The 26,370-nt window shown below is 37.8% G+C and overlaps 2 protein-coding genes across 3 annotated transcripts in view; one reads left to right on the top strand and one right to left on the bottom strand.

The window, feature by feature from the left end:
- Positions 1-24,195, top strand: part of CROT (carnitine O-octanoyltransferase) — a 46,525-nt gene extending 22,330 nt beyond the window's left edge. For both annotated transcript variants that reach the window (XM_086696786.1, XM_025929470.2), the window contains exons 8-18: positions 3,320-3,413; positions 4,196-4,321; positions 5,896-5,997; positions 11,722-11,805; positions 11,887-11,994; positions 12,223-12,353; positions 18,107-18,230; positions 20,065-20,143; positions 20,231-20,324; positions 20,671-20,790; positions 23,347-24,195. In XM_086696786.1, the coding sequence (XP_086552912.1) occupies positions 3,320-3,413; positions 4,196-4,321; positions 5,896-5,997; positions 11,722-11,805; positions 11,887-11,994; positions 12,223-12,353; positions 18,107-18,230; positions 20,065-20,143; positions 20,231-20,324; positions 20,671-20,790; positions 23,347-23,467 (1,183 nt within the window). In that variant the 3' untranslated portion in view covers positions 23,468-24,195. The remainder of the gene's footprint in view (positions 1-3,319; positions 3,414-4,195; positions 4,322-5,895; positions 5,998-11,721; positions 11,806-11,886; positions 11,995-12,222; positions 12,354-18,106; positions 18,231-20,064; positions 20,144-20,230; positions 20,325-20,670; positions 20,791-23,346) is intronic.
- A 1,918-nt stretch (positions 24,196-26,113) lies between these two features.
- ABCB4 (ATP binding cassette subfamily B member 4) overlaps positions 26,114-26,370 on the bottom strand; it is a 72,138-nt gene continuing 71,881 nt past the window's right edge. Inside the window, exon 28 of the mRNA XM_025929634.2 lies at positions 26,114-26,367. Coding sequence (XP_025785419.1) covers positions 26,161-26,367 — 207 coding nt within the window. The 3' untranslated portion in view covers positions 26,114-26,160. The remainder of the gene's footprint in view (positions 26,368-26,370) is intronic.

Raw genomic sequence — 26,370 nt, 5'->3', positions numbered from 1 at the left:
CTGTTTCCATGTCTTGGCTATTGTAAGTAATGCTGCTATAAACATAGGGATGTATGTACCCCTTTGAATTAATGTTTTTGTATTCTTTGGGTAAGTACTCAGTAGTGTGATTGCTAGATTCTAGGTAGTTTTATTTTTAACTTTTTTAGGAACCTCCATACTATTTTCCACAGTGGCTGCACCAGTTTTCATTTCCACCAATGGTGCAGTAGTGTTCTTTTTCTTCTGTGCTGTTGAGCATCTTTTCATGTGCTTATTGACCATTTGTGTATCTTCCTTGGAGAAAAGTCTATTAAAATCCTTTACCGATTTTTAATTGGATTGTCTTTTGATTATTGAGTTGTAAAACTTCTTTGTATATTCTAAGTATGTCTCTTACCAGATACATAATTTGCAAATATTTCTCTCCCTTTCTGGAGTTCTCTTCTCATTTTATTCTTGACTTCCGTTGAAGCACAAATGTTTTAATTTTTACAGAGTCCACTTTTCTATTTCTTTGGTTGCTTGCGCTTTTGGTCTTGTATCTGAGAAATCGTTGCCTAATCCAAAGTCATAAATATTTAGGGGCACCTGGCAGGCTCAGTTGGTAGAGCATCCCACTTTTGAGCCTAGCATCATGAGTTGAAGCTCCACAATGGGCATGGAGCCTCCTTAAAAAACAAAAACGAAGTCACAAAGATGTATACCTATGTTTTCTTCTAAGATAAGCTTTTTTTCTTTTAATTTGGAAAGGGGACAGGGAGATGATTTTTAAATCTAGTTTGGAATGCTGACTGAAACTGAAATAGAGATATCAGCAAGCATTAGGAAATTTGGGACCAGAAATTTTAAGAGAAAGTGGGGTTAAAGTTAGAGATTTGGTTGCCTCTTACACAAAGGTAATAGACAGTTAAAGCTCTTAAACAAATTGATGAAATTACCAAAGGAGAAACTTGCAGAAGACGTCAGGAGAGGTCATTGACAGATTTGGGGGAACGTTTGGTGGTGAAAAGAGAACAGATGATCAGTGAAATAGACTAAGCCGAAAGCGAGGTAAGGAGACTGCCGTGGAACCGTGCTACAAAAGCTAAGATAGAAGATAATTTTAAGATTTACTCCTGGGTGTTAAATACTCTGTGATCAGGAAAACAGGACTGAGATAAACCTACTACATTTGTTTTATGGGATACTGTTGGTGACTTTCAGAAATGCAGTTTCAAGATAATCATTGGAGGACAAAACCAGATTATAGTAAATGAAAGTGGAAAGTAATGAAGGCAGAAACCAGATTGTGAGAAAATCTCAAGTATAGAATATTTTGAAAGGTGTAGGAGTCTGAAATGTAAATACTGGTAATACAAATTTTGTGCTTTTAAATATCAAACAATGCATGTGTAGCTAAAAAACAGATGCATAGATGGCCAAATTAAAGGAAAAGGGGTTATCCTAGTTACCAAATCTGTAGCATTTAAAAAAATTTGAACAGACTTTTAAAAACTTTATTGAGGTGTGATTGACATATGAAAAGCTGTACATGTTTATTGTGTACATCCTGATGAGTTTGGAAATAAGTACACACCCATGAAACCATCACCACAATCTACCATAAACCTATCCATTACCTCCAAAAGTTGCCTGCCTCCTTTATTTAATAATTTTTTTGTGATAACACTTAACATAAAACCTATCCTCTTAATTTTTTAAAGCATACAATACAGTATTGTTAATTATAAGCCCTGTGCTCTACAGTAGATCTCTAGGATATTCATCTTGGATATTCCACAAAGCTGGAACTTTGTGTCCTTTGACTAATTACCCACTCCCCCCCCCCCCCCCCCCCACCGCACCCTTTCCTCCTTACCCATGTCCAGGAAACCACCATGCCACTCTATTTTAGCTTGCTCCTGTAAGTGATATTATGTAGTATTTGTCCTGTGTCTGACTTACTTCACTTAGTGTATTGTACTCCAGGCTTATCCATGTTGTTGCCAATGGCAGGATTTCCTTTCCTTCTTTTTTAAGGGTGAGTGATACTCCATTGTACATATATGTTACATTTTGTTTATCCATTCATCTGTCAGTGGATACTTAAGTGTCTTTCACCTCTTGGCTATTGTGAATAATGCTGCAGTGAACATGGGAGTGCCGATGTCTCTTAAGGTCCTGACTTCAATTCCTTTTGGATATACACTCAGAACTGGGATTGCTGGGTCATAAAGTAGTTTTGCTTTTAATTTCTCAAGGAAACTCCTTACTATTTTCCATAGTGGCTGCAGCAATTGACATTCCTACCAACAGTCCACAAGAGTTCTTTTCTCTACATCCTCACCAACACTTACTTCTTACTTTCTCATAACCATCCAAATAGCGTGAAGTGATGTATCATTTTGGTTTTGATTAATATTTCCCTGATGGGTAGTCATGTTGAGTACCTTGTCATGCACTTGCTGGCCATTTGTAGGTCTTTGAAGAAATGTCTGTTTAGTTCCTTAACCCATTTTTAAATTAGGGTTATTTGGTTTTTTGGTATGAGTTGTAGGGATTCCTTATATATTTTGAATATTAACCTCTTATCAGATACATGGCTTGCAAATACTTTCTCATATTCTGTAGGTTGCCTTTTAATTTTGATGTTAACTGTGCAGAAGCTTTTAGTTTGATGTAATTTTTTGCTTTTGTTGCCTATGCTAAACCTCTGTGGATTTTGGATTGATGAAAGTGTATTTCTTTATTGAAGAACCCTGTTATTTGCCTGTCAAATGTTTAAAGATACAGGAAACTCATCAGTTTGGGAGTATAGAGTACTTTGGAGTGAAATTTTTTCTTTAATAGAGTCTTTAAAATGATTGTAAGTAACGTGAAAACATTTAAAATTGACAACGTATTCTATTTTTGAAGTTACACACAAATATTAATTGGTTATAGAGTAATTCTGTTAAACATATATGCACATAGTTTTTAGTTAGGTAAGATGTACATAATATTTGTGATATCATTTACAGAATATTTTTCAAGTTCTCTATTGTAAGGGGTATTTACTTAGACCCCAGAAGTACATGTACATTTTGAAAATATAAATAATACCAGCCAAACAGCAAATTTAATTACTTAAAGTTATTAAATATACTTTTGTGTTAATAGGCCACACACTCACTTTAAAAAAAAAAAAAAAAAGGAGATAAGGTGTGGGAAATTGCTGTTGAGATCATAATCCCTTTCTTTGGATAATACATCAAAACAGTTAAGTACTGATAAACAATATGACCTATTAAAGGCTAAAAGTAGCTAGTGATCCTGCTTATGCTTTTTTTTACATATTCTTTCTTTAATCTTCCCTAAGGCAATTGACATATATTCACAAGAAGTGCCATAGTGAACCCGATGGACCTGGGATACCAGCATTAACCAGTGAGGAGCGAACCCGATGGGCTAAGGTTATAATTTATAGTTGTGTGTGTTTTTTTTTTTTTTAACTGAAGTATAATTGACATAACATTCTATTAGTTTCAGGTGTACAGCATAATTAGATATTTGTATATACTGTAAAATGATCACAATAAATCTCACATAATTAAATTTTTTGTCTTGTGATGAGGACTTTTAACATGTATTCTCTTAGCAGTTTCGAAATATATAACAGGGCATTATTAACTGCACAAGTATCTCCCACTTTTTGAAAGTTTTGGTTATGTCACTACACTCTCACAAAGTACCTACATTAGTACTGGGTTTTGTGCATTGAAAGAAACCCAAGGAAGATTTTTGCTTTCATGAAAAAAGGCAAAAAGCAAAAATAGTGTCAGCAAGTGTGTGTCACAGCACGTTCCTTGAGCAGCAAGAGTGGCACACGAAGCTCATTCCCCTGGAGCTGCCTTCAGAATCTCACCATCAAGCTCTGGGCATCTGTGTCTGGAAGCACCTGTGCTTTATCTGACTTTATTTGTGCATCCCTTCACAAGATGTGTTCTGTGTTATCAGTAAAGCAAAAGCGAGGTTATTTTTGGAGAACGTTCAAACCTGTTTCCATATAAATTAATGGTAATTGCCTCTTTGCTCTTCTATACCATTTTGGCTCATGAAAGATTTCATAGGAATAGTCTACTTTCAGGTAGAGGTTTATGCTTTTCTTAATAAACCTTTTCCCTAACAGACTATTTGTAGATTTTCTGGATATATTTAGTTTGTAACATTTAATCATTATTTCTTTGTCTCTTAGGCACGAGAATATTTGATTAGTCTTGATCCGGAGAACTTGACTAGGTTAGAAAAAATTCAAAGCAGTTTACTGGTGTATTCCCTAGAGGATAGCAGTCCACATGTAACGCCAGAAGATTATTCTCAGGTGCTTGACTATCTTGTTCTGTTACTTCTTCTCACAGATTATTCTGGAAGGCTCTTGTGTATATTAAAGATGAAAAGATTTTTTGTTACATGCAGTTTCTTAAAATTTTTACTTAGCTGTCATACATACATTTACCAGATTGAAGCTTATACATAAATAATCCTTTGTAAATTCTTGCCTCATTGTTTAGGTAATTTAGATATATCTTGTACATTATTTAAAGAAGTATGGCTGTTGTTTGGATGAACGGAAAATTTGCATGGGACTCTGGGCTAAGTGAGCTTATCATGCCAAAGGTGACATGAGAACCTTCCGGTAACCCACAGCAGTGTGCCTTGACATCTTAGTTGGTGAGGTCTGTTCTAGGAGTTATATCACTCTTGTAAGTAATTTATCATTTGATTTTTATTGACACACTGACTTTTAGTGAGGTACAGAGTACAGAGTAAATGTGGCCTTGCTTTGTTTCCTTCCCTGCCCCCCCAGGGTAATGTTATTTCCTGGGAAACAATAAAAGGTAGTATTCGTACCTGTAGAAGTCTCTTAGGCTTTTGAAAACACTTAAATTATTTCATAATGGATTCACCACGATTAAATAGTAGAAAAAATAAAGGATTGAAAAATTTTGTAAGTAAAAATAACTTTAGCTGGACTTTTTTAGTAGGAAAGTCTGCAAGCTTTTTTTAAAATTTTTTTTTAATGTTTATTAATTTTTGAGAGACACCGACAGACCGTGAGCGGGGCAGGGCAGAGAGAGAGGGAGACAGAGAATCTGAAACAGGCTCCAGGCTCTGAGCCCGGCCAGGGGCTGAACTCAGCACAGAGCCTGATGCAGGGCTCAAACTCATGAACTGTGAGACCATGACGCGAGGCAAAATTGTATGCTTACCCGACTGAGCCACCCAGGTGGCCTGGGAGAGTCACCAAACTTCTTGAGGAAGAATGTATTTTAATGTAGTGTTTGAACTTTTACTGCAGTCTAGTTAGACATGCATTTAGGTTGTAGCCCACTACACGCGTATACACACATAATGGAAGTTTCACAAAATAGTAATTACTTTTACTATTTGTGATAGACTCTGATATTTATTTTTATTTTGTACTTTTTTTGTAATGAATGTTTACTCTGATGTGCTAAATTGTTCTCATGGCTCACTAACGGGCCAAAACCTACTGTTTAAGAAACAGGCTTCGTAGGGTATGAATTCTTGAATTATTCTTCTTGTAACTAGACTCTAATGACGAAACTTATCACAGCTTCTTAGACTATTCAAGTTGCAAAAGCTTTGTCTTTTCCCTTCGAAGTTCTCTAAACACCCATGAGTATTTTACCAGCTTTCTGTTTACTGGTGGGATTTCTTGAGATTTTGAGAAATACCTAGAGACAGGGCTGAAATTAGTATGATCTCTTGAGTATAATTATTATCATTTTATTAAATTTGGTTTACCTGAAGAGGAAAAGTGGGTTTTGTGTGTGTTTGTGTGTGTGTATATATACACGTTTAAGGTATAAATACTTATATACCTTTTAATATTAAAATTCTTTTAATTTTAAAACATTGAATTTGTTTTAGGTAACTGCAATGATTCTTGCAGGAGATCCAACATTACGCTGGGGAGACAAATCGTATAACTTGATTTCCTTTTCCAATGGAGTATTTGGCTGTAATTGTGATGTAAGTAAACAACTAAAGTTACTTTTCCTTTCAATTGTTGAGGTTAATTTAGTGGCAATAAACTATAGTAGTTAAGCTGTGCTGTGGTCAAATAAACACTTGGGTAGTTCTGTAACATTATACTAAAAGGCTTAGTTATGATTTCCAGTGAAGACAGAGTATAGGACAAGTTATTTTTATTCGTAGTAAGGCTGACGGTTTGACGTGTATCTGCAAAGTGGAATTTGCATGTATTTTATGTAGTTAAGGATTTTAAAGAGTTTTGAAGGTCTTGAAGTCCACTGTTACCTGTTGGTTGAGAGTTACAACCTATTTTAAAAGATACAGCATTGGGGTACCTGAGTCAGTTAAGCCTCTGACTTGGGCTTAGGTCATGATCTCATGATTCGTGAGTTCAAGCCCCACATCAGGCTCTGTGCTGACAGCTCAGAGCCTGGAGCCTGCTTTGAATTCTATGTCTTCGTCTCTCTGCCCCAACTCTGCTCACATTGTCTCTCTCAAAAATAAAGATAATAAAAGCATTAAAAAAAAAGATCATTATGTGTACGTTCTATGCACAGAGAGATATATGTGGATATATCTCTAGATTTACCCAGGAATTATTAAACTATTTTCCTAAAATGGCACATGATCCTTGGAATTTTTATTTACACTGTAGATATTAAAGTGATGCTTCTACAATTTTTTACCTGCTTCATAATAAAAAGAAAAAACTTGTTTCTTTCATTCTCCTTTGATCATCTTTATTAGCTCTACCTTGCCATTTTCTGATGGCCATTCAAGAAGTCTATAAACCAAGAAAATTAAAAAATCAATCAAAGTCAGAGTTGCAGCATACACTTGTAACCTCATTTTAAGACCTTTCATAAAATACGTAATTTGCTATAAAGTAGTATTAGGTAGATTGTTTTTGGTTGTCTTCCTCCAGAAGCATTTAGCAACTATACAATACTAAAAAGACCTGTTATGTTGATCTGCGTTCAGTAGTTGTGTTAATCAGTATTCAGTGGTGGGTGATAGAAACCTAAATTATACTGGCATTAGCTTAAGGTATTTGTTGGCATAAGGGTACAGCTGAATTTGGGTAAGGCTGACTTCCAGTGTCCAAATGCTTTTATTAGAAATTTCCCTCTTTAGGGGCGCCTGGGTGGCGCAGTCAGTTAAGCGTCCGACTTCAGCCAGGTCACGATCTCGTGGTCCGTGAGTTCGAGCCCCGCGTCGGGCTCTGGGCTGATGGCTCGGAGCCTGGAGCCTGTTTCCGATTCTGTGTCTCCCTCTCTCTCTGCCCCTCCCCCGTTCATGCTCTGTCTCTCTCTGTCCCAAAAATAAATAAAAAACGTTGAAAAAAAAATTTAAAAAAAAGAAATTTCCCTCTTCATTTTTTACACTACTTCCTGTGTTTGACTTCAGGTGGACCATCCCATGTGGTCGTTGTACCCAAAATGTCTTGTCTTCACATTCACAGCTCCCTTCACAGATTAGTGTTCTTCATGCAAACGTCCCCCAAACGTCCCCCTCACCCCCACACACACCGCCTCCACCATCCTAGCGGTTCCAGCAAAAGCCCTTGGAATAATGCTCACTGGTTGTGATTGGCCTTTGTCTATCATGTGCCCATTCTGAGGGATCAGGTGCTCTCATTTGTGTGGCCTGGGTCACATGTTAAACCTTGGAACCTAGGGGGTAGAATCACTCTCATTCATACCACCACAGCATATGTGTTGGCTGCCTACAGAAAAATAAATCTCAGAAGAGGGTGAAGGGTTGATTAGCAGGTAATAAACTAGATGTCTATTATAGTACCTCATCAGAGTGCAAGTTTGTTTTGAGTCATTTTAAAGATTTCTTGTCTATTATCTTCCTTGGGATTCATTGTTGACAAAATACTTGTTGTTAATTGCCTCCATTTTCTTGAGTTCTTTCTATTCCCCGGAAACTATCCTTTGTATAGTAGCTAACTACTTCCTAGTGTCTTCCTCTCTCTTTCTCTTGACTTGTCTGCTGCAGTTGATTACCTTCTTCATACATATTCTGACATTGCCTCCATCTCTTAACAGTCTTGTCCTGTGTACTGATTCTGACCTTACTATTAGTCTCACTGTTTCCTCTTATGTGTGTTCTCTCCCCTGGTTTAATAGTTTCATTGACCATTTGTATATGGGTAGCTTAAAGTTATTCGTTTTTTTTTTCAAGTTTTTGTTTAAATTCCAGTTAACATACAGTGTACTATTAGTTTCAGATGTACAATGTGGTGATCCAGTACTTACATACAGTACCCAGTGCTCTTTGCAAGTGCCCTCCTTAATCCCCATCACCTATTTCACCCTTACCCCCACCCACCTCCCCTCTGGTAACCAGCAGATTGTTTGCCATAGTTAAGAGTCTCTTTCTTGGTTTGCTTCTCTCTTTTCCCTATGATCATTTTTGTTTGTTTGTTTCTTAAATTCCACATATGAGTGAAATCATATGGTATTTGTCTTTTCTCTGACTGACTTGTTTGGCTTAGCATAATACTCTCTAACTCCATCCATGTTGTTGCAAATGGCAAGATTTCATTCTTTTTTATGGCAAAGTAGTAATATTCTATTGAGTATGTATACCACAACTTCTTTATCCACTCATCTCTCAATGGAGCAGTTATTCTTTTCTAGTTTTTACCTATTCTTATTTTGAGAATTTTGTTTCATTGTATATTGTTCAAACTGGTTGTTATATTGTTACATAAGGGTAAATTATTCTCATCATCACTTTCAACCCTCAAATCCCTCCAAAAAACTCCTTGCACTACTTTGACTTTTACTAATAGCACTAAACTCTTGATACTTGCTCAAATTCAGGATGAAAATAACTTTAATGATGTTTTTTCATCTCTAAATGAAGAATATTGGTCTCAAAATGAACACACATCTCAGCACAAACGAGATGTTTTCTTGTAGTAAGTGTATGGACATGTTTTATGTGTATTTATTAATATCCACTTATTTTAAAATTCCATGTAGGTTTCCCTTGTAACCTGAGATGATTGCAGAAAAAAACAATTTAACTTATGTAAAATATCATTAATAGAGTGTATACAGTTGACCTTTGAACAACATGGGTTTCAACTGTGTGGGTGTAAATACATGGATTTTTAAAAGTATATATTTTATTTTTATTTTTTAATTGTTTTAAGTATATATTTTATATTGTGATTGAAAAATAGAAGTTGCCAAATGACTAAAAGTGAAGGAAAGGTAGAGAAGAGATGCTGGGAAGGCTGGAACAGCAGGGCTCCTACGTGCTCCTGGCAGTCCTCACCTCACTACCTGTGCAAAGTTTGGTTCACTGAGGTCTTGAACTGAAAGGAGCAGAGGAACTGGAGGCCAGTCATTGTCCACAGTTGGCCAGGAACCACAGAATGATAATCTGCACTCCTTCCAACCCTTTCTCCGTGCCACGGGTCCAGGAGAATATCTGGGGCAGGATAGCACCAGGCAGGAACCTGGGTTGCAGAGCTCAGGGCAGGAAGGAATGCTGTCTGAGGTGCTGAAAATTCTCTGAAGTAGAAAACTAATACTGCTGGGAGCCACTTGCCAGCACTTGCCACAAGCAGAAGCTGAGTTAGAACCATGCAGAGGGGTCAGGGGAGCAAGCAACCTAGCAAGAAGGGTAATGGTGCTCTCTCTTCGCCATTTCTCTGCCTTCCCCTAGAATCTTCTTGGAAGGAGGTTTCCTGCATTCCTGGGTAGCTTTGCTAATTTGGGTGGGAATGAGGAGATGTGTAGTGCCTTGTTCTACTAATGTACTATACAGTAAGTGTATTTTCTCTTGCTTAGGATTTTCTCAACGTTTTCTTTTCTCTTAGCTTTATTGTAAGAATGTAGATATAATACTTATAACACAGAACATGTTAATTGACTGTTGATGTTATTGGCAAGACTTCGTTTGGGTCAATAGTAATTAAGTTCTGGGTAGTGAAAAATTATATATGGATTTTTGATTGCATGAGAGGCCAGTGTTGTTCATCTGTATACTCTAAAAGTTGGTCTACTCTATATCCAAAGCCATGTCGCTGCTGTATTCCATTGGTACTTGAATATGTACTTTTGTGATTATAGCAGTTAATTACATTTCCCTTTTGGGGTTTAAAATCCTGGGGTCAACTATTTTGTCTTCTCTATACAGGCTTTGTTTTAGGGCTTTGTGAAGGGCACATAAGGAGGCATATAATAAAGTAATTAAATAATAACAGCAGTTACTGATGATTGCTGTGGTCCAGGTTCTGTAGTAAGTACTTTATAAGCATTATTAAAATCATTTTTCTCACTAAGTCTGTGATTATTATCCCCACTAACAGATGAGGCAGATTACTTAAAAAATTAAGTAACTTTTCAACACTTGAACAACTAGGAAATGGTAGCGTTTGGACTCCGAATCAAAGCCCTCATTCCTAAACAGTATGTTACACGTATTGTCGCCACATAAATAAAAAGAAAAGGAAGTTAAAACTGTATTAACAGATAAAACGTCACGAAAGCATTTAAAGTTTTCATAGTTCCTAACTTTTAAAAAAATAGATAAGCTTTCTACCATGAGATGGGTAGGGTAGAATTAGAAGTCAAAGAGACTTTTATCCTCCAGTCTTGCTTTTTCTTACTGGCTCTAGTAAAAGAGTTATAAATTAATAGTATTTTCTCAAATGAAACATTATGTGATACCAATAAAAATTCTTTGTAAAGTTGCAAGATGCAGTTAGAAAATGTACTTGTCACTGATCTGTGTGTCTTATGGGTGCTGTTGCTGACAGGTGGGGTGAGTTGTTCATGCATCTTGTTCTGAACTCTCTCAGGAGCCGTTCCTCGTGTTGTGGCTGCTCTCTAGTTGGTAACAATATTCATCTGTACTTCTAGGCTCCACTGGGCTGTTCGAGAGGGCAGCGCATCTCTGTAATGTTAGGGTGATATTTACGATACCTAACTCCCTCTGAAACTGGGTCCAAGTGTGCTCAGTTCCTATCTTAAGCCTCCATCTTTCTCTCCAAGGCTAGTAGTGCCACATACAGTTCATGGATGGTAACTGTTTAAAGTGAAGCAGTAACATGGAGAAAAAATAAAACTATTTGATGCAATTGTCAAAGGACATGGGAAAAAGAAGGCATAAAGTTTGTCCTCCACAGTAAATGATGGAAAAATTCACTAGCTGCAATTCCTTTCTCTTAATATAGTTGTCAAACACATAATACCCCTGTAACTCAGCCCATCTTTCCAGAATTCCTTAAAGGTTGAGAATTATTTCTGCTACATCTGAACAGTTTTGTAGACATAAACACAAAATCGTTATGCTTTTTGATACTCAACCTAGTGGTCTATGTCTTCACCTAAAAAGTTTGCATCCATGCTCAGTTTGCCTTCAGAAAGTCTGCCAGCCTTATTTGTGTTTTGCACAGTGCTCTTAAAATTTCAGAGCATCTTAGCACTGCACACATACACCTGCTTTCACTTCCAGTATAAATATCATTACCTAAGGATCTCTAATTAGGTGCTTCCAGCTTTAAGTATTTGTTCTTTTGCAGTAGATAAAATATAACAGTCATTTATTATGCCATATATTCTTATTAGGTGAAGCATTTGAATTTTGCAGTTTATTCTGTATTAAGAATGAAGGGCAGGGAAATTGAAAATGAAATATTGGGTCAAATTTTAAGTTGACATAAAGTATTCAGTATCTTGTATATTTTCATTTTAGCATGCTCCTTTTGATGCAATGGTTCTAGTAAACGTCAGCCATTATGTTGATGAGAAAATTGTAGAGAATGAAGGAAGATGGAAGGTATGTCAGAAAAAATATTTCATCCTTTTTTTTTCCTGGTAGTTTTTTGATTGAGCATTTTTAAGTCTTCCCTATTTTCAGGGTTCAGAAAAAGTACGGGATATATCACTTCCAGAGGAGCTCGTTTTCACTGTGGATGATAAAATCCTAAACAACATTAAACAGGCTGAAGCCCAATATCTCAAGCAGGTAGATTTTTTTAACTTTTTTTCTTAGAAACTGATGCTTTGTCTTTTAACTACCGTATATAAAAATTTGGCTACCATCCAAGCATGACAACATAAAACATTTTAAATTATAGCTTTGATACCTTTATTATTTAATATCTAATGATTGATGCAAATGATGATTTGGTTATCTTTGGGGTATTCTTCTTAGGTGATTTTTCATTTTTCCCATTTAATTTTTTTTTGTTAGGCATCTGATCTGCAGATTGTGGTGTATGCCTTTACATCTTTTGGCAAAAAACTAACCAAGAAGAAGAGGCTTCACCCTGATGCATTTATTCAGCTTGCACTTCAGCTGGCCTATTATAGACTTCATGGACGGTGAGGACCATTCATTTTCCATTTTCAGATCTTGAAGTCCAAGGGTATATCTTTACCATAGGTATTCCATCATAACTCCTTCCCATTGTTTTTCCTGACTTTTCTCCCAAGTAGCACCTTGTCCTAATTGGGACTTAACATCATTAGTATATTAGAGTTTTGATCTGTGACACTTTCATAGTCTTGTTTTTCATAACCTTAATACTTCTGAAGTGTCTGCTTTGTTCTACGAGGGGTTTTATGTTCTTTGGAATTCAAATCACTTGGTTTTCTTGTAGCCTCAGTTTCCTGATGTGTTCATGATTTTATAGATTATCCAGTCTTTACTAATTTTTAGGATTGGAGAAATGGTATGTTGAGACTTTCTTAAATCTTAAGCAGAAGAAGAAGCTCCTTGATCTTGCTTTTTAAAAATCCAGTCTGAGGGACACCTGGGTGGCTCAGTTGGTTAAGCGCCTGACTCTTGGTTTTGGCTCAGGTCATGATCTCACAGTTAGCTCAAGTCCTGCATCTGGCTCTGCGCTGACAGTGTGGAGCCTGCTTGGGATTCTCTTTCTCCCTCTCTGTTTCTCTGCCCCTTCCCCACTCCTGTTCTCTTTCTCTTTCAAAATAAATAAATAAAACTTAAAAAAAATCCAGGGGCATGTGGGCGGCTCAGTCAGCTGAGTGTAAAAAAAAAAATCCAGGGGCACCTGGGTGGCTCAGTTGGCTGACTGTCCGGCTCTTGGTTTCGGCTCAGATCATGATCTCTTGGTTCTTGAATTTGAGCCCCGCATCGGGCTCTGTGCTGACAGCTCAGAGCCTGGAGCCTGCTGTGGTTTCTGTGTCCCCCTCTTTGTCTGCCTCTTCCCCACTCACGTGCGTGCTCGTGCTCTGTCTCTCTCAAAAATAAATAAGCATTAAAATTAAAAATCTAATCAGGGAATATGTGTCCTTTTTTTTTTTTCCTTTCTCTTTTTTCTTTTGAGAGACAGAGAGAGAGAGCATGCTGCCTGTAAGCATGGGAAAGGGCAGAGGGAGAGAGAGAGAGAGAGAGAGAGAGAGAGAATCTTAAGGAGACTCCACACCCAGGGACGCCTGGGTGGCTCAGTCAGTTGAGCTTCTGACTTCAGCTCAGGTCATGATCTCGCAGTTCGCGAGTTTGAGCCCCGCATCAGGCTCTGTGCTGACAGCTCGGTGCCTGGAGCCCGCTTCAGATTCTGTGTCTCCCTCTGCTCCTCCCCTGCTCATGCTCGCTCACTCTTGCTCACTCTTTCTCAGAAATAAAGAAACTTAAAAAAAAAAAAATTAAAAGAAAAAACAGGAGACTCCACGCCCAGCACAGAGCCTAATGTTGGGCTTGATCTCATGAGTATGAGATCGTGACCTGAGCCAAAATCAAGAGGGGGACATTCAACCAACTGAGCCACCCAGGTGCCCTGAGAATATGTGTCATTAAATAGGATATGTAGGTCATTTATATTTAATATAATTATCAGTAATGATAGGTTTAAGTCTACCATATTGCTGTTTCTTTTCTTTTTATCATATCTGATTTTTGTTCTTTTTCATCTTCTTTTGATTTTTTTTTAATGTTTATTTTATTTTTGAGAGAGACACAGAATGCGAGTGGGTTAGGGGCAGAGAGAGAGGGAGACACAGAATCCGAAGCAGGCTCCAGGCTCCGAGGTGTCAGCACAGAGCCCAACGCAGGGCTCGATCTCACGAGCTGTGAGATCATGACCTTAGCCAAAGTCAGAAGCTCAACTGAGCCACCCAGGCGCCCCTCGTCTTCTTGTGAATTCATTTTTTTTCACTTGTTCCCTTTTATTTCCATTGTCAGATATACTGTTTTGTTTTGCTTTTAATAGTTGAACTGGGGTTTATAAAGCACATCTTTAACTTAACAGAGTCTACCCTTAAATAACATTTTCCACTTGAAGTATAATGTAAGAACCTTAAAACAGAATGTTTCTATTTTGATTCTCCCATCTTTAGTGCTGTTGTTGTCATAACATTATATTTCTACATATGTTACAAGCCTTACAGTACACTGTTAGTATTTGCCTTAAGCATTTGAGTATTTTTTTTTAATGTGGTAAAATATATAAAATAGAACTTGCCATTGTAGCCATTTTTAAGTGTATGATATAGCAGCATTAATTACATTCATAATGTTATACATCCGTCACAACTGTCTATAGCAAAATTTTTTCATCACCCCAAACAGAAACTCTGTACCCATTGAAAAATAATTTCTCATTCCTACTGTTTCCTCAGCGCCTGGTAATCTAAACTACTTTCGGTCTCTATAAACTTGCTTATTTTTATAGATATTTTATGTAAGTGGAATTTGTCTTTTGTGTCTGATTTATTTAACTTAGGATAATGTTTCTGAGATTCATCCATGTTGTAGAATCGGAACTTTATTCTTTTTTATGGCTAAATAATATTCCATTATGTGAGTATACCACATTTTGTTTGTCCATTCATCTCTTGGTTGACACTTGGGTTGTTTCTATGTTTTAGATCTTGTGAATAATACTGTTGTAAACATTCACGTACAAGTATCTGTTTGAGTCCTGTTTTAGTTTCCTTTTGAGTCTGTACCTAGGAGTGGAATTGCTGGGTTGTGTGATAATTCTCTTTTACTTTTTGAGCACCTGCCAAACTATTTTCTACCATGGTTATACCATTTTACATTCCCACCAGCAATATGTAAGGGTTCCAGTTGCTCCACATCCTTGCCAACACTTAATTTTTCATTTAAAAAATTATTTCTATTATTTGTGAAGTAGTATCTCATGGTGGTTTTTACTTGCATCTCCCTATTGACTAATGAGGTTGTGTAGCTTTTCATGTTAATTATCCATTTGTATATCTTCTTTGGCAAACTGTCCATAAAAGTCCTTTGTGTATTTGGTAATTGGGTTGCCATTTTGTTGCTGAATTGTAAGAGTTCTTTATGTATTCTGGATATGAAACCCTTATCAGATATGTGATGTGCAAATATTTCGTCCCATTCTGTGGGTTTTCTTTTCACTCTCTTGATAGTACCCTTTGACGCACAAGTTTTTAATTTTGAAGTCTAGTTTATCTGTTTTTTTTTTTTTTTTATTTGTTGCCTGTGCTTTTGTTGACGTATTCAAGAAATAGTTGCCAAATCCAATGTCATGAAGTTTTCCCCTTACATATTCTTGTAGGAGTTTTGTGTGGTAAGGGTCCAATGTCATTCTTTTGCAAGTGGATACTCAGTTTTCCCAGCATTATTTGTTGAAGAGACTGTTCATTGAATGGTTTTGATGTTGTTGTTTAAAATCAATTGATAATAGACGTAAGGGTTTAATTCTGGGGTTTCAATTCTATCCCATTGGTCTGTATGTCTCTTCTTATATCAATACCATACTATTTTGATTATGGTAGCTTTGTAGTAAGTTTTGAAATCCAAAAGTGTGAGTCCTTCACCTTTGTTCTTTGCAAGATTGTTATGGCAGTTCTTGGCTGTTTGTAAAATACCATATTAATTTTAGGATTAGTTTTTCCCTTTTTACAGAAATGTTGGGAGTTTTGAATCTGTGGACTGCTATGGGTAGTATTGTCACCTTAATGATAATAAGTCTTAGTCCATGAACACAGGATCCCTTTCCATTTATTTATGTTTTTAAAAATTTCTTCAAGCAATGTTCTGTAGTTTCTAGTGTATACTGTTTTTGCCTCTTTGGTTAAGTTTAATCTTGAGTATTTTATTCTTTTAGACACTGTTGTAAATGCAGTTGTTTTCTTAATTTTCTTCAGATTGTGCATTGCTAGCATATGGAAATGAAGCTGATTTTTGTGTGTTAGTTTTGTATCTTTAAACTTTGCCGGGGGCCCCTGGGTGGCTCACTAGTTAAGCGTCTGACTTTGGCTCAGGTCATGATCTCACGGTTCATGCGTTCGAGCCGTGTGTCGGGCTCTGTGCTGACAGCTCAGAGCCTGGAGCCTGCTTCGGATTCTGTGTCTCCCTCTCTCTCTGCTCCTTCTCCGTTCACGCATGTGCGTGCGTGCTCTCTCTCAAATATGAATAAACATTAAAAAATAAATAAACTTTGCCAAATTTGTTTATTTCCTCTAACAATTTTTTGTGGACTCTTTGGGGTTTTCTAAATATGAGATCATGTTGTCTGTAAATAGAGATAGTTTTGCTTTTTTCTTTCCAATTTGGGTGCCTTTTATTTCTTTTCTCCTGGCTAGAACACCCAGTACTATGCTGAATCATTCTTGTCCTATTGCTCCTTTTAGGTGGAAAGGTTTCAGTCTTTGACTTTTGAGTATGTTAGCTGTGAGTTTTTCATAAATGCCCTTGATCATGTTGAGCAAGTTTCTTTCTATGCCTAGTATACTGAGCGTTTTTACTGGAGAGTGTTGGATTTTGTCAGATGCTTTTCTGTCTCAATTATTCTAGGGCTTACCCTTCATTCTATTAATAAGGTGTATTACATTGATTGATTTTCATTTGTTGAACCACCCTCACATTCCTAGGATATATTGCATTTGGGCATGGTGAATTGTCCTTTTTAATATGCTGCTGAATTTGGTTGGCTAATTTCAGGATTTTTGCATCTATATTCGTAAAGGGATAATGGCCTATAGTATTTTCTTGTAGTGTTTTTTTTTTAAGTTTTTATTTAAATTCCAGTTAGTTAACACAGTGTAGTATTAGTTTCTGGTGTACAATTTAGTGATTCAAAGCTTCTATACAATACCCAATGCTTATCACAACATGTGTACTCCTTAATCTCCAACTCCTCACCCACCTCCCCTCTGGTAACCATCAGTTCTCTGTAGTTAGGAGTCTTTCTTGGTTTGCCTCTCTTTTTTCCCCCCTTTGCTTGTTTGTTTTGTTTCTTACATTCTAACTTCATCCACGTCGTTGCAAATGGCAAGATTTCATTATTTTTGATGGCCAAGTAACATTCCATTGTATATGTATACCATATCTTCTTTATCCATTAATCTGTTGATGGACATTTGGGCTCTTTCCATAATTTGGCTTTTGTAGATAATGCCGCTATACACGTTGGAGTGCATATATCCCTTTGAGTTAGAATTTTTGTAGTCTGTGGGTAAATACAATTGTAGTAGTCTGCTGAAGTTGTAGTTAGAGTGTCATTCAGCTCTTTTCTCATCTGAAGGTACTCAGAAGGGATCTGCTCCCAGGCTCACTCATGTGATTATTAACAGGGATCACTTCCTCCGAGGCTGTTTTCCAGAGGCCTCCCTCAGTTTCTTGCTACCTGGGCCTCACTGTAGGGCACCTTCCAGCATGGCAGCTTGTGTTCCTCATATTGAGGAAGTGAGAGCAGTGAGATCTCTTTGTAACCTTATTTCAGAGATGACATCACCTTTGTCCTGTTCTTTTCAATAGAAGCAAATCATGAGGTCCCTCTCACACTCCATCTGAGGAGTTACACCAGAGCATAAATAACGGGAGGCAGGGATCACTGCGAGTGCATCTTACAGGCCATCTACCACACACACTCCAGTGTACATAACCTCAGAGCAGCCAAGCCTTGGAAACAGCCCGTATTAATACCAGGCCTTGTTGATCAGAATACCTTTTTGCTCTTTGATACCGAAAATAGTCTCTTTGTTATTGAAAGTCTCGACTGTGGTCTGTATTACAGAACTTAGTCTCTGACCAAAGCCAGCTTTATTACGTACGCTTTCTTTGGATGATGTTTGAGCATTTTCTTTCTTGTGACACATCCTTGTATTTTCATTTTTTCTTGTAGCCCTGGCAGCTGCTATGAAACTGCCATGACCAGATACTTTTATCATGGCCGCACAGAGACTGTGAGGTCATGTACAGTAGAAGCAGTCAGGTGGTGCCAGTCCATGCAGGATCCCTCTACTAGTGTGAGTATTTGAAAAACAAAAAATTCATAGTATTTATTTACTTGTTTAAAGGATCCTTAGACCTTGAATAACGAACCCCTTGGCTTCAGTTCTCCTGGATCAGTAAAATACTTTCAGATATTTTTTTCTGAAAGTTTTTGAAGCATTCATTCATTTGCTAATGAAGTATATACTTGGAAAAATATGAAACAGGAAGGACCTGAGAAGCAGTCCATTTGTGTCTGTTTCCAGGCAAAGTTGGTTCCCTCCCTCCCTTCCTTCCTCTTCTAAGATTTTATTTAAATTCAAGTTAGTTAACATATAATGTAGTATTGATTTCAGGAGTAGAATTTAGTGATTCATCACTTACATAGAACACCCACTGCTCATCACAGAAAGTGCCCTTCTTACTGCACATCACCCATTTCCCCCATTTCCCACCCCCCCATCTCCTCTCCTGCAACCCTCGGTTAAGAGTCTGTTACAGTTTGCCTCCATTTCTGATTTTATCTTATTTTTCCTTCCTTTCCTCTTTGTTGATCTGTTTTGTTTCTTGAATTACATATATGAGTGAAATCATATGGTATGTGTCTTTCTCTGACTTACTTTGTTTAGCACAATACACTCTAGTTCCATCCATGTTTTTCAAATGGAAAGAGTTTGTTCTTTCTGAAGGCTAATATTCTCTATATATAGAGAGAGAGGCACACGCGCGTGCGCGCGCACACACACACACACACACATCTTTATCCATTCATCAGTCAGTGGACATTTGGCTCTTTCCATAATTTGACTGTTGTTGGGAGTGCTTCTGTAAACTTTGGGGTGCATGTGCCCCTTTGAATCAGTAGTTTTGTATCCTTTGGATAAATGTCTTGTAGTGCAGTTTCTGGGTTGTTAGAGTAGTTCTATTTTTAACTTTCTGAGGAACCGCCACACTGTTTTCCATAGTGGCTGCACAAGTTTGCATTCCTGCCAAAAGTGTAAGAGGGTTCCCCTTTCTCTGCATCATTGCCAATATGTTTCCTGAGTTGTTGACTTTAGCCATTCTGACAAGTGTGAGGTGGTATCTCATTGTGCTTTTGATTGGTGTTTCAGCAAAGTGTCTTCAATACCATGAGTATTTTACTATTATTGATCTACCTTTGAGATAACACCAATAAAGTGAAGACTTTCCCAAAGTGCCTTAAAAGGAAGCTTTTCTTAATGTGGTTGAACGTTTTTGAAATCACAGATTCTTGTTTTAATGTGTTGGACCCAGAACAGTTTTGTTTTATATTTTTGTTTTGTTTTAAAAGTAATCTTTGTACCCAATCTGGGGCTTGAACTCACAACAGCGAGATCAAGAGTCACATCTCCTACCAACGAAGTCAGGCAGGCACCCGTATACTTTATTTATTTATTTATTTTTGAAGCATTTAGACGATAGGGTAGTTCCTTCCCCCTGGTATTTTGGTATTGTATTTTTTTTCTTTAGTTTTGATAGACATAGTTATGTATGTGTTAATTTATTTTAGTGTCCTAGAACCGCTTCCTTATCATTTTGAACAGCTGTGTGTTAGTATTGAAATCCTACTTGTTTCTGTCTTGACAGTTGTTAGTATCACTTCAGTGCTGCCCACAAGTTCCTATTGTTTTTCCTGCTCTGGGAAAGAAAGAATCAAGATGCAGGACCTATAGGAAAGAAAAGGCAGTAGAAGTGAGGAAAATAAATAGAAGCATGTGTCTAAAGGTCTTTTTAGAAATCTTTTCTCTCTCAGATGACCCGCATCCTAACTACATTGAGCTCAGGTTTTTTTGTTGTTGTTGTTGTTGCTGTACAGTTTATTGAAATATGTCTTGATTTTTAACACAGCCTCTTGAGCGACAGCGAAAGATGTTACAAGCTTTTGCAAAACATGATAAAATGATGAAATATTGTTTGGCTGGAAAAGGTACTTAAATTGGAATTATTCTGACTTAAAAAAATTCTCTCATGTTGAAAAATGTTTTCTAGCTTAATACTTGGGGTTTCATTGCAGGATTTGACCGTCATCTTTTAGGTCTTTTACTCATAGCAAAAGAGGAAGATCTTCCAGTTCCAGAACTCTTTACAGACCCACTTTTCTCCAAAAGGTAATATAATGTAATGTAGTGTTTAATAACTTAATCAGTTCCTTCTTTCTGAAGGTTACAAGCTTTTTTTAAAATTTACATTTATTCATTTTTGAGAGAGGGAGACCGAGTGCCAGCAGGGGAGGGGCAGAGAGCGAGGGAGACACAGCATCTAAAGCAGCTTCCAGGCTCTGAGCTGTCAGCACAGAGCCCAAAGTGGGGCTCAAACTCCGCAATCGAGAGGTCATGACCTGACCTGAACTAGGAGGCCTAACCAACTGAGCCACCTCTGGGCCCCTAAAAGCTTTTCTGAAGTAATGTAAGTTTCTGTAAGCCTAGTAAAATATCCTCTCTTTATGGCATACAGTGGAGGAGGTGGAAACTTTGTTCTCTCAACAAGTCTGGTTGGGTATTCAAGAGTCCTGGGAGTGGTGGTTCCCATGGTACACAATGGCTATGGATTTTTCTACCACATCAGAGATGACAGGTGAGACTGCTCTTCTCATTCTTACTGTGCTATAGAGTAAGAGAGCTTTTATTCTGTCTTTTGAATGTCATTCTTGCACTGTAATTCTGACTGTGTTGTCATCTGCCACTCGCTACGTAGGTAATTGTTTTTACCACGTGGGCATTTAATGTGTGTTTGTTTCTCTATCCTGCTTTTGGGACACTGGTCAAATCAGTCCCTTAGGCATTTTGTGCAGAACACCGATTTAGGTTGACTCAGTGATATACTGCCATCATCCTTAAATCTCAGTACACATATTAACATATTCTGGGCAAGGTGTTTTATGGTAATAAAACACATAAAATGTAATTGCCTATAAATATGTGGTGGTTCATGTAGTCCTAACAGTACTAATGTGACCAAGATAAGAGACTAGGTAAATTAATTTATATTCCAAAAAAGAATGTTTTACCTGCTCAGATGCAATTTCAGATGAGGTTTGATTGGTGTTTGTGGAAAGAAAGAGAAAGAAAATATTAAAACCTGTTAGGTGGAGAATAAGGTAATATGAAATTGGAAGAATGGCTTGCAAGGTCTTCATCCATATAGTCTGGCCATCTCAGAGATCTTTGAGAGCTTGGGGGGCTTTGTAAAAAATCATGTGGCCACATTTAGCACTATGTGAATAAGATGGTAGGATTGGGGGCTTCGGATGGAATGTGAACAATTGGATTGATAATATGTCTGACATATTTGTTTGTAATTTATTTTTTTCATTAACTTTTTAAAAAGAGTTTACAGTCAGGGTTGTTCTGCAAAATGTTCTCTTCTGCCTCTGTGTCAAGTGTGACCTGTGCATATAGTCTCTTACACCAGTGGTACTTACATTTGTTAGCATCTAAGTCCTTAGATATTTGTTCCCCTAGTATTTAGTTTATGCCCATGAATGTACAAATTAAAGGTTAAATTACAAATGTTCAACATAGATCTTACTATGTTTTCATATAAAGGGTCTACGGTCTAAAATCACGACCAGACACAGAGCATAAGCATTCTAACATATTTCCTGACAAGTATGGATCTTGTATTGCATGCAGTGACAAGGGTTCAGTCCAGACACACCAGGTCTCTGACTTTGGAAGTCCCGATCCTGGGGCAGAACATCCATTCACTCATTCAGGAAGTATGTAGTGGAAACTTGTAGCGTTTTAGGTGCTCAGGATGCAAGACAGACCAGATTTTCGCTTTTAGAGATTTTATTTTCTCCTGGGGAAAGAGGGACAGAAGCAAATAAGCAAGGTAAGTAGTGATGAGTGCTGGGAACCAGAAAGCAAGCTGATGTGGTAATACAGACACACTGGTGGGGAGGGCGAGATCGAGCACCACTTTACTTAGTGTGGTCAGAGAGCAACAGGGAAGTTGAGATGTTAGGGATGAGAAGGAATTAATACTATGCCAAGAAAGCAGCTCTCCAGACTCCGATCACCGCCTCCTACCTCCAGTGCCACCATCCGGGCTGAGCCACCATCTTCTCCCACTGAGGTTATTGCAACAGGTTCTCACGTGGTCTTCTGGGTCCACCCTTTCATTCTTACAGACCACTGTCTACACAACAGCCCTGATGCCCTTTTAAAAATGTGACTCAAGTCCTATCATTCTTCTCAAAATTCTCCAAGAGCTCATCTCACTCACAGTAAAATTCAGAGTCCTCCTGTGAGATCCTGTCTGATCAAGTTCTCAGTCACAGATCTGACCTTTCCTCTCTAGCTCTCCTCTTTCACTCTACTGCAGCCACCCTTGCCTTCTTGTACCTGTAGTACAGCAAGCAAGCTCCCTCCTCCTGGCATTTGTGGTTGTGATTTCCTCTGCCTCCTACTCTTCCTTGAAATAACATGCAGGGATCACTCCGTTAGTCCGTACAGGTATTTGCTTAAAATTTGCTCTGGCCGGGGAGGCCTTCTCTGATGGTCTAAAATAGCCCTTGTGCCTCCTTCACACACACACCTGCTGCATTTTTTTTTTTTTTTTAGAACACTCATAACCATCCAGTGGGTATCCATGTTTGTTTGTATGTTCTCTTTCTTCCCTTCCTAGGATATAAGCCCAGAAGAACAGGGGTTTTGATTTGTCTGTTGTATCCCCAGCCCTGTAACAATGCCTTCTAAATAAGTAGAATACACTTAATGTTTTCACAGTGACTTTGCTGGTGAACAAAATTATATGGTCGTGGGGTAGGAAAGAGCCTGATATTTATAAGGAACAGAAAGAAACAGCATGACAATTAGCAATGAAGTTGCTTTGGGTGGGGGTAGAAGTTGAAGAGGTCCTCCATTTGGAGGACAGTGTTCTCAAGTCTGGGTACACATGAGGATCACCTAGAGAGCTTTAAAAACATTGCTTCTGGAGTTTTGGTTTGGGTGGTCAGTTGATACAGGGCCTTGTAATACAAGAAGTCAGAATTTTCTCCTAAGTATAATAGTAGGCATTTTACCAGATGCTGTAAAGGTCATGGCTGTGTTCATCATCACCATTTGGAGCCTCTTTGTGTTGTGATTTTTGTATAGTACTTAATCATTTTTTATTTGTGCTTCACAGGTTTAATGTGGCCAGTACAGCCTGGAAATCCTGCCCAGAAACTGATGCAGAAAAGCTGGTTCAGCTGGTTTTTCATTCTTTCCAAGATATGATGCAACTGATGAACACTGCTCATCTTTAGAGACTAGTCATTTATTAAGCATTGACAAAAATATTACACTGGGTGTGGAGAGTGGGTTGTTGATGTGAGATAGAAAGGAATATTGATTTAAGGAAACTTGTTAAATGTAGACATAGGTAGAATCACGTTTTTTAAATCTATTCTCACCTAGAAGATAAAAATAGGATTTTTAAGCTTCCTCTGATGCAGTAGCAATGCAAATTGATACAATGAGATATAGCATCATGCGAAAGTTGAAGATGAGCCTCAACAATGCAAGTCTACAATTTTTAATAATGCAAGTCTTACTCTTAACTTACAAATATTTTTGTTGGTACCTGTATAGGTTATAAATCCTCTGACCATCATTGTAGAGTCTGTCTTCCAAGCACTTTAACAGTTTCTAGTTGCCAAAGGATATAAAGTACATGATTAAATGCTAACTCCCCATGAAATCATTGCCTTCCACATTCAGCACAGGGATACAAGCCTGCTTTGTTTGATGGGAAAGGCCACTACAATTTACTGGTCATTTAAAAGTAGAATTTCTGTTGGATATAAGAATTAGAGGGAGGTTTATACCAAACCTATCAAAATTCATTATAACTAGTTTGTGAATATATAAAATGAAAGCACATATTTAGAGTTGGCGACTTTAAAAAGATTGAATGTTGAATCAGATTCTCAGGATTTTACAGGGTTTTTTTTCCCTGCTGTTCAAAATAGAAAATAAAGCTGTCAATCCTATAGCTTCTTGTATGGTGTTTGGATAACTAATCGATTCCTGTTTGACCTTCTACTTTCTGATGTAACTTAGGTGCTGCTGCGTACAACACCACCGAAAACTAACGGTCTTAAATCAATTATTTCACACGATGGTGTCAGTTGACTGTGCCCAGTTGGGTAGTTCTTCTGATCTTGCTGTAGTTTAATGTGGCTGCATTCACTAGGGTGCTGGACTGAGGCTGTAAAGCCCCCACTCGCTGGGGACTTGGTACCTGGGACACTCTCCACATGGTCTCTGATCATTCAGTATTCTAGCCTTGACTTCTGTACTTGGCATTGGGAGTGTTCCCAGAGAGAAAGGTAGAATTTGCAAGACCTCTTAAGGCCTAGGCTCTGAAGTCACGTGATGTCACTTGTTTTAACCAATAAAATGCCAAATAAGTTGCAATAGCAGTGTAGATTGGGGGGGGTGTCATTTCTTGATAGAAGAAACATTTTTTTTTTACTTTTTTGAATGTTTTTATTTTGAAGGAGAGAGAGAGAGCATGAGTCGGGGAGGAACAAAGAAGGAGACACAGAATCCAAAGCAGGCTCCAGGCTCTGAGCTGTCAGCACAGAGCCCGATGTGGGGCTTGAACCCACAGACCGTGAGATCATGACCTGCCCTGAAGTTAGAAGCTCATCCGAGCCACCCAGGTGGCCCCTGTTTCTTTGTGAAAAGTTGAGTGGGCTTCTTTAGCAATGGATACATCCTTAACAGTTCATATTTCCTCCTATTCTGTACTTTGGCCCTTTTTCCTCAGTACAATTTTATAGACTACATTGCCATGGGATTTAGAATCATTTGGTTCGCTGTTGTTGAATAATGTCTAAAGACTTGGGTATTTTAGAAACTATTCACCTCCTGCAGAGAAACCTCTTCTGTCCTACTTTAACACGTTTCCCTAACCTGCCTGATGTAAAAATCATCTGTAATGCTTTTTACAAAGAGCTTTCTGGGTCTCAACCCGACTGGTAGTAGTAAAATTTTCAGAGGCTTTTGAGTCACCACTTGGGTAATGAACCCCTTGCCCTATTCTTCTCTTGGTTAATCTGAAATTTAGTCCACTACCCACATGGTTCCATGTGAAAAAAATCTTTGGTAAGATCTGGTTTGTTACAGATAGAGGAACGGAGCTGGGGCAGTTTATTTACCTAAAGAGCCTGTGACAGAGGTGAGAATGGATAGTGCCTCAGTAAATTATAAACAAATGGGAAATTAAGGAAAAACCCTTTAGTATGGTTACAAAGGTTGCCTAGATTTCTTTTCCCTATCTCAACATATCCTGGGCAAATTAGGATTAGTGATAAAAAGTAATAGAGAACCTAGCATTTTATTGTTTCCAATGTTTCAAATTACCCTTGAGATAACTGCAATTTTTATGGAGTTAAAATTTTAATTAATGTTCAATTTTTTATTTTACAGGAACAGATGTGTGCCTGTGAAGTTAGCTTGTGTAAGAATCTCATTTTCTCTTGGACTTTGATGATAAAGTTGGGAATCCATTCTTTTGGAAAAAACAAACCTCAGGTCCCCAAAAGAATAGTTCAGAAACTCACCAAGGTAGACAGTAGGCAGTGGAACAATGAATGTCTTTTTCCTTTTTCTTTGGAAAATTTTCCAATCTATCCGGTCATCTACCCAGCTATTCAGGACAGTAAGAAGTTTCCCTGTGTCTGTGCTGTTAGCTCTATAGCTTTATTTGAACTTGTCTTTTCTCTGTATGTTTCTGATAACTCAACAGCTAGGCTGCCATTTTTATACCTCAAGACAGGTGTCACTTGTAACTCCTGAATTTGCAATGCTATAGTATCAGCAGCAAATCAGATGTTCTAAAACTTATGGAATGAGACACATCTGAATTATAGGATTATTTGTAAAAAAACGATTTCTAGTTTAAATCAGAGAAAGCTATAATTTGAATCTATTTTTAAGATGTAACAAGAGTTCATAAGTTCTGTGTCCCAGCCTGGACACTGACCATGGAAAAGTAGATGCCTTTCTGAGCCAGCAGCTGTTGATGTGTGCCATGCTCCTTGACCTTGCCATTCTGAAACACCACTATTAGGTCTGCGTTCTGGATGGTGGACAGGCGGTGAGCGATCACGATGCAGGTGCGGCCTTCTCTGGCTTTGTCCAGGGCTTCTTGCACAATCTA

Source organism: Puma concolor, chromosome A2 (assembly GCF_028749965.1).
Source record: "Puma concolor isolate L17-30 chromosome A2, mPumCon1.1.hap2, whole genome shotgun sequence".
Classification (NCBI taxonomy): Eukaryota; Metazoa; Chordata; class Mammalia; order Carnivora; family Felidae; genus Puma; species Puma concolor.
This window is presented reverse-complemented; position numbering and strand designations above follow the sequence as displayed.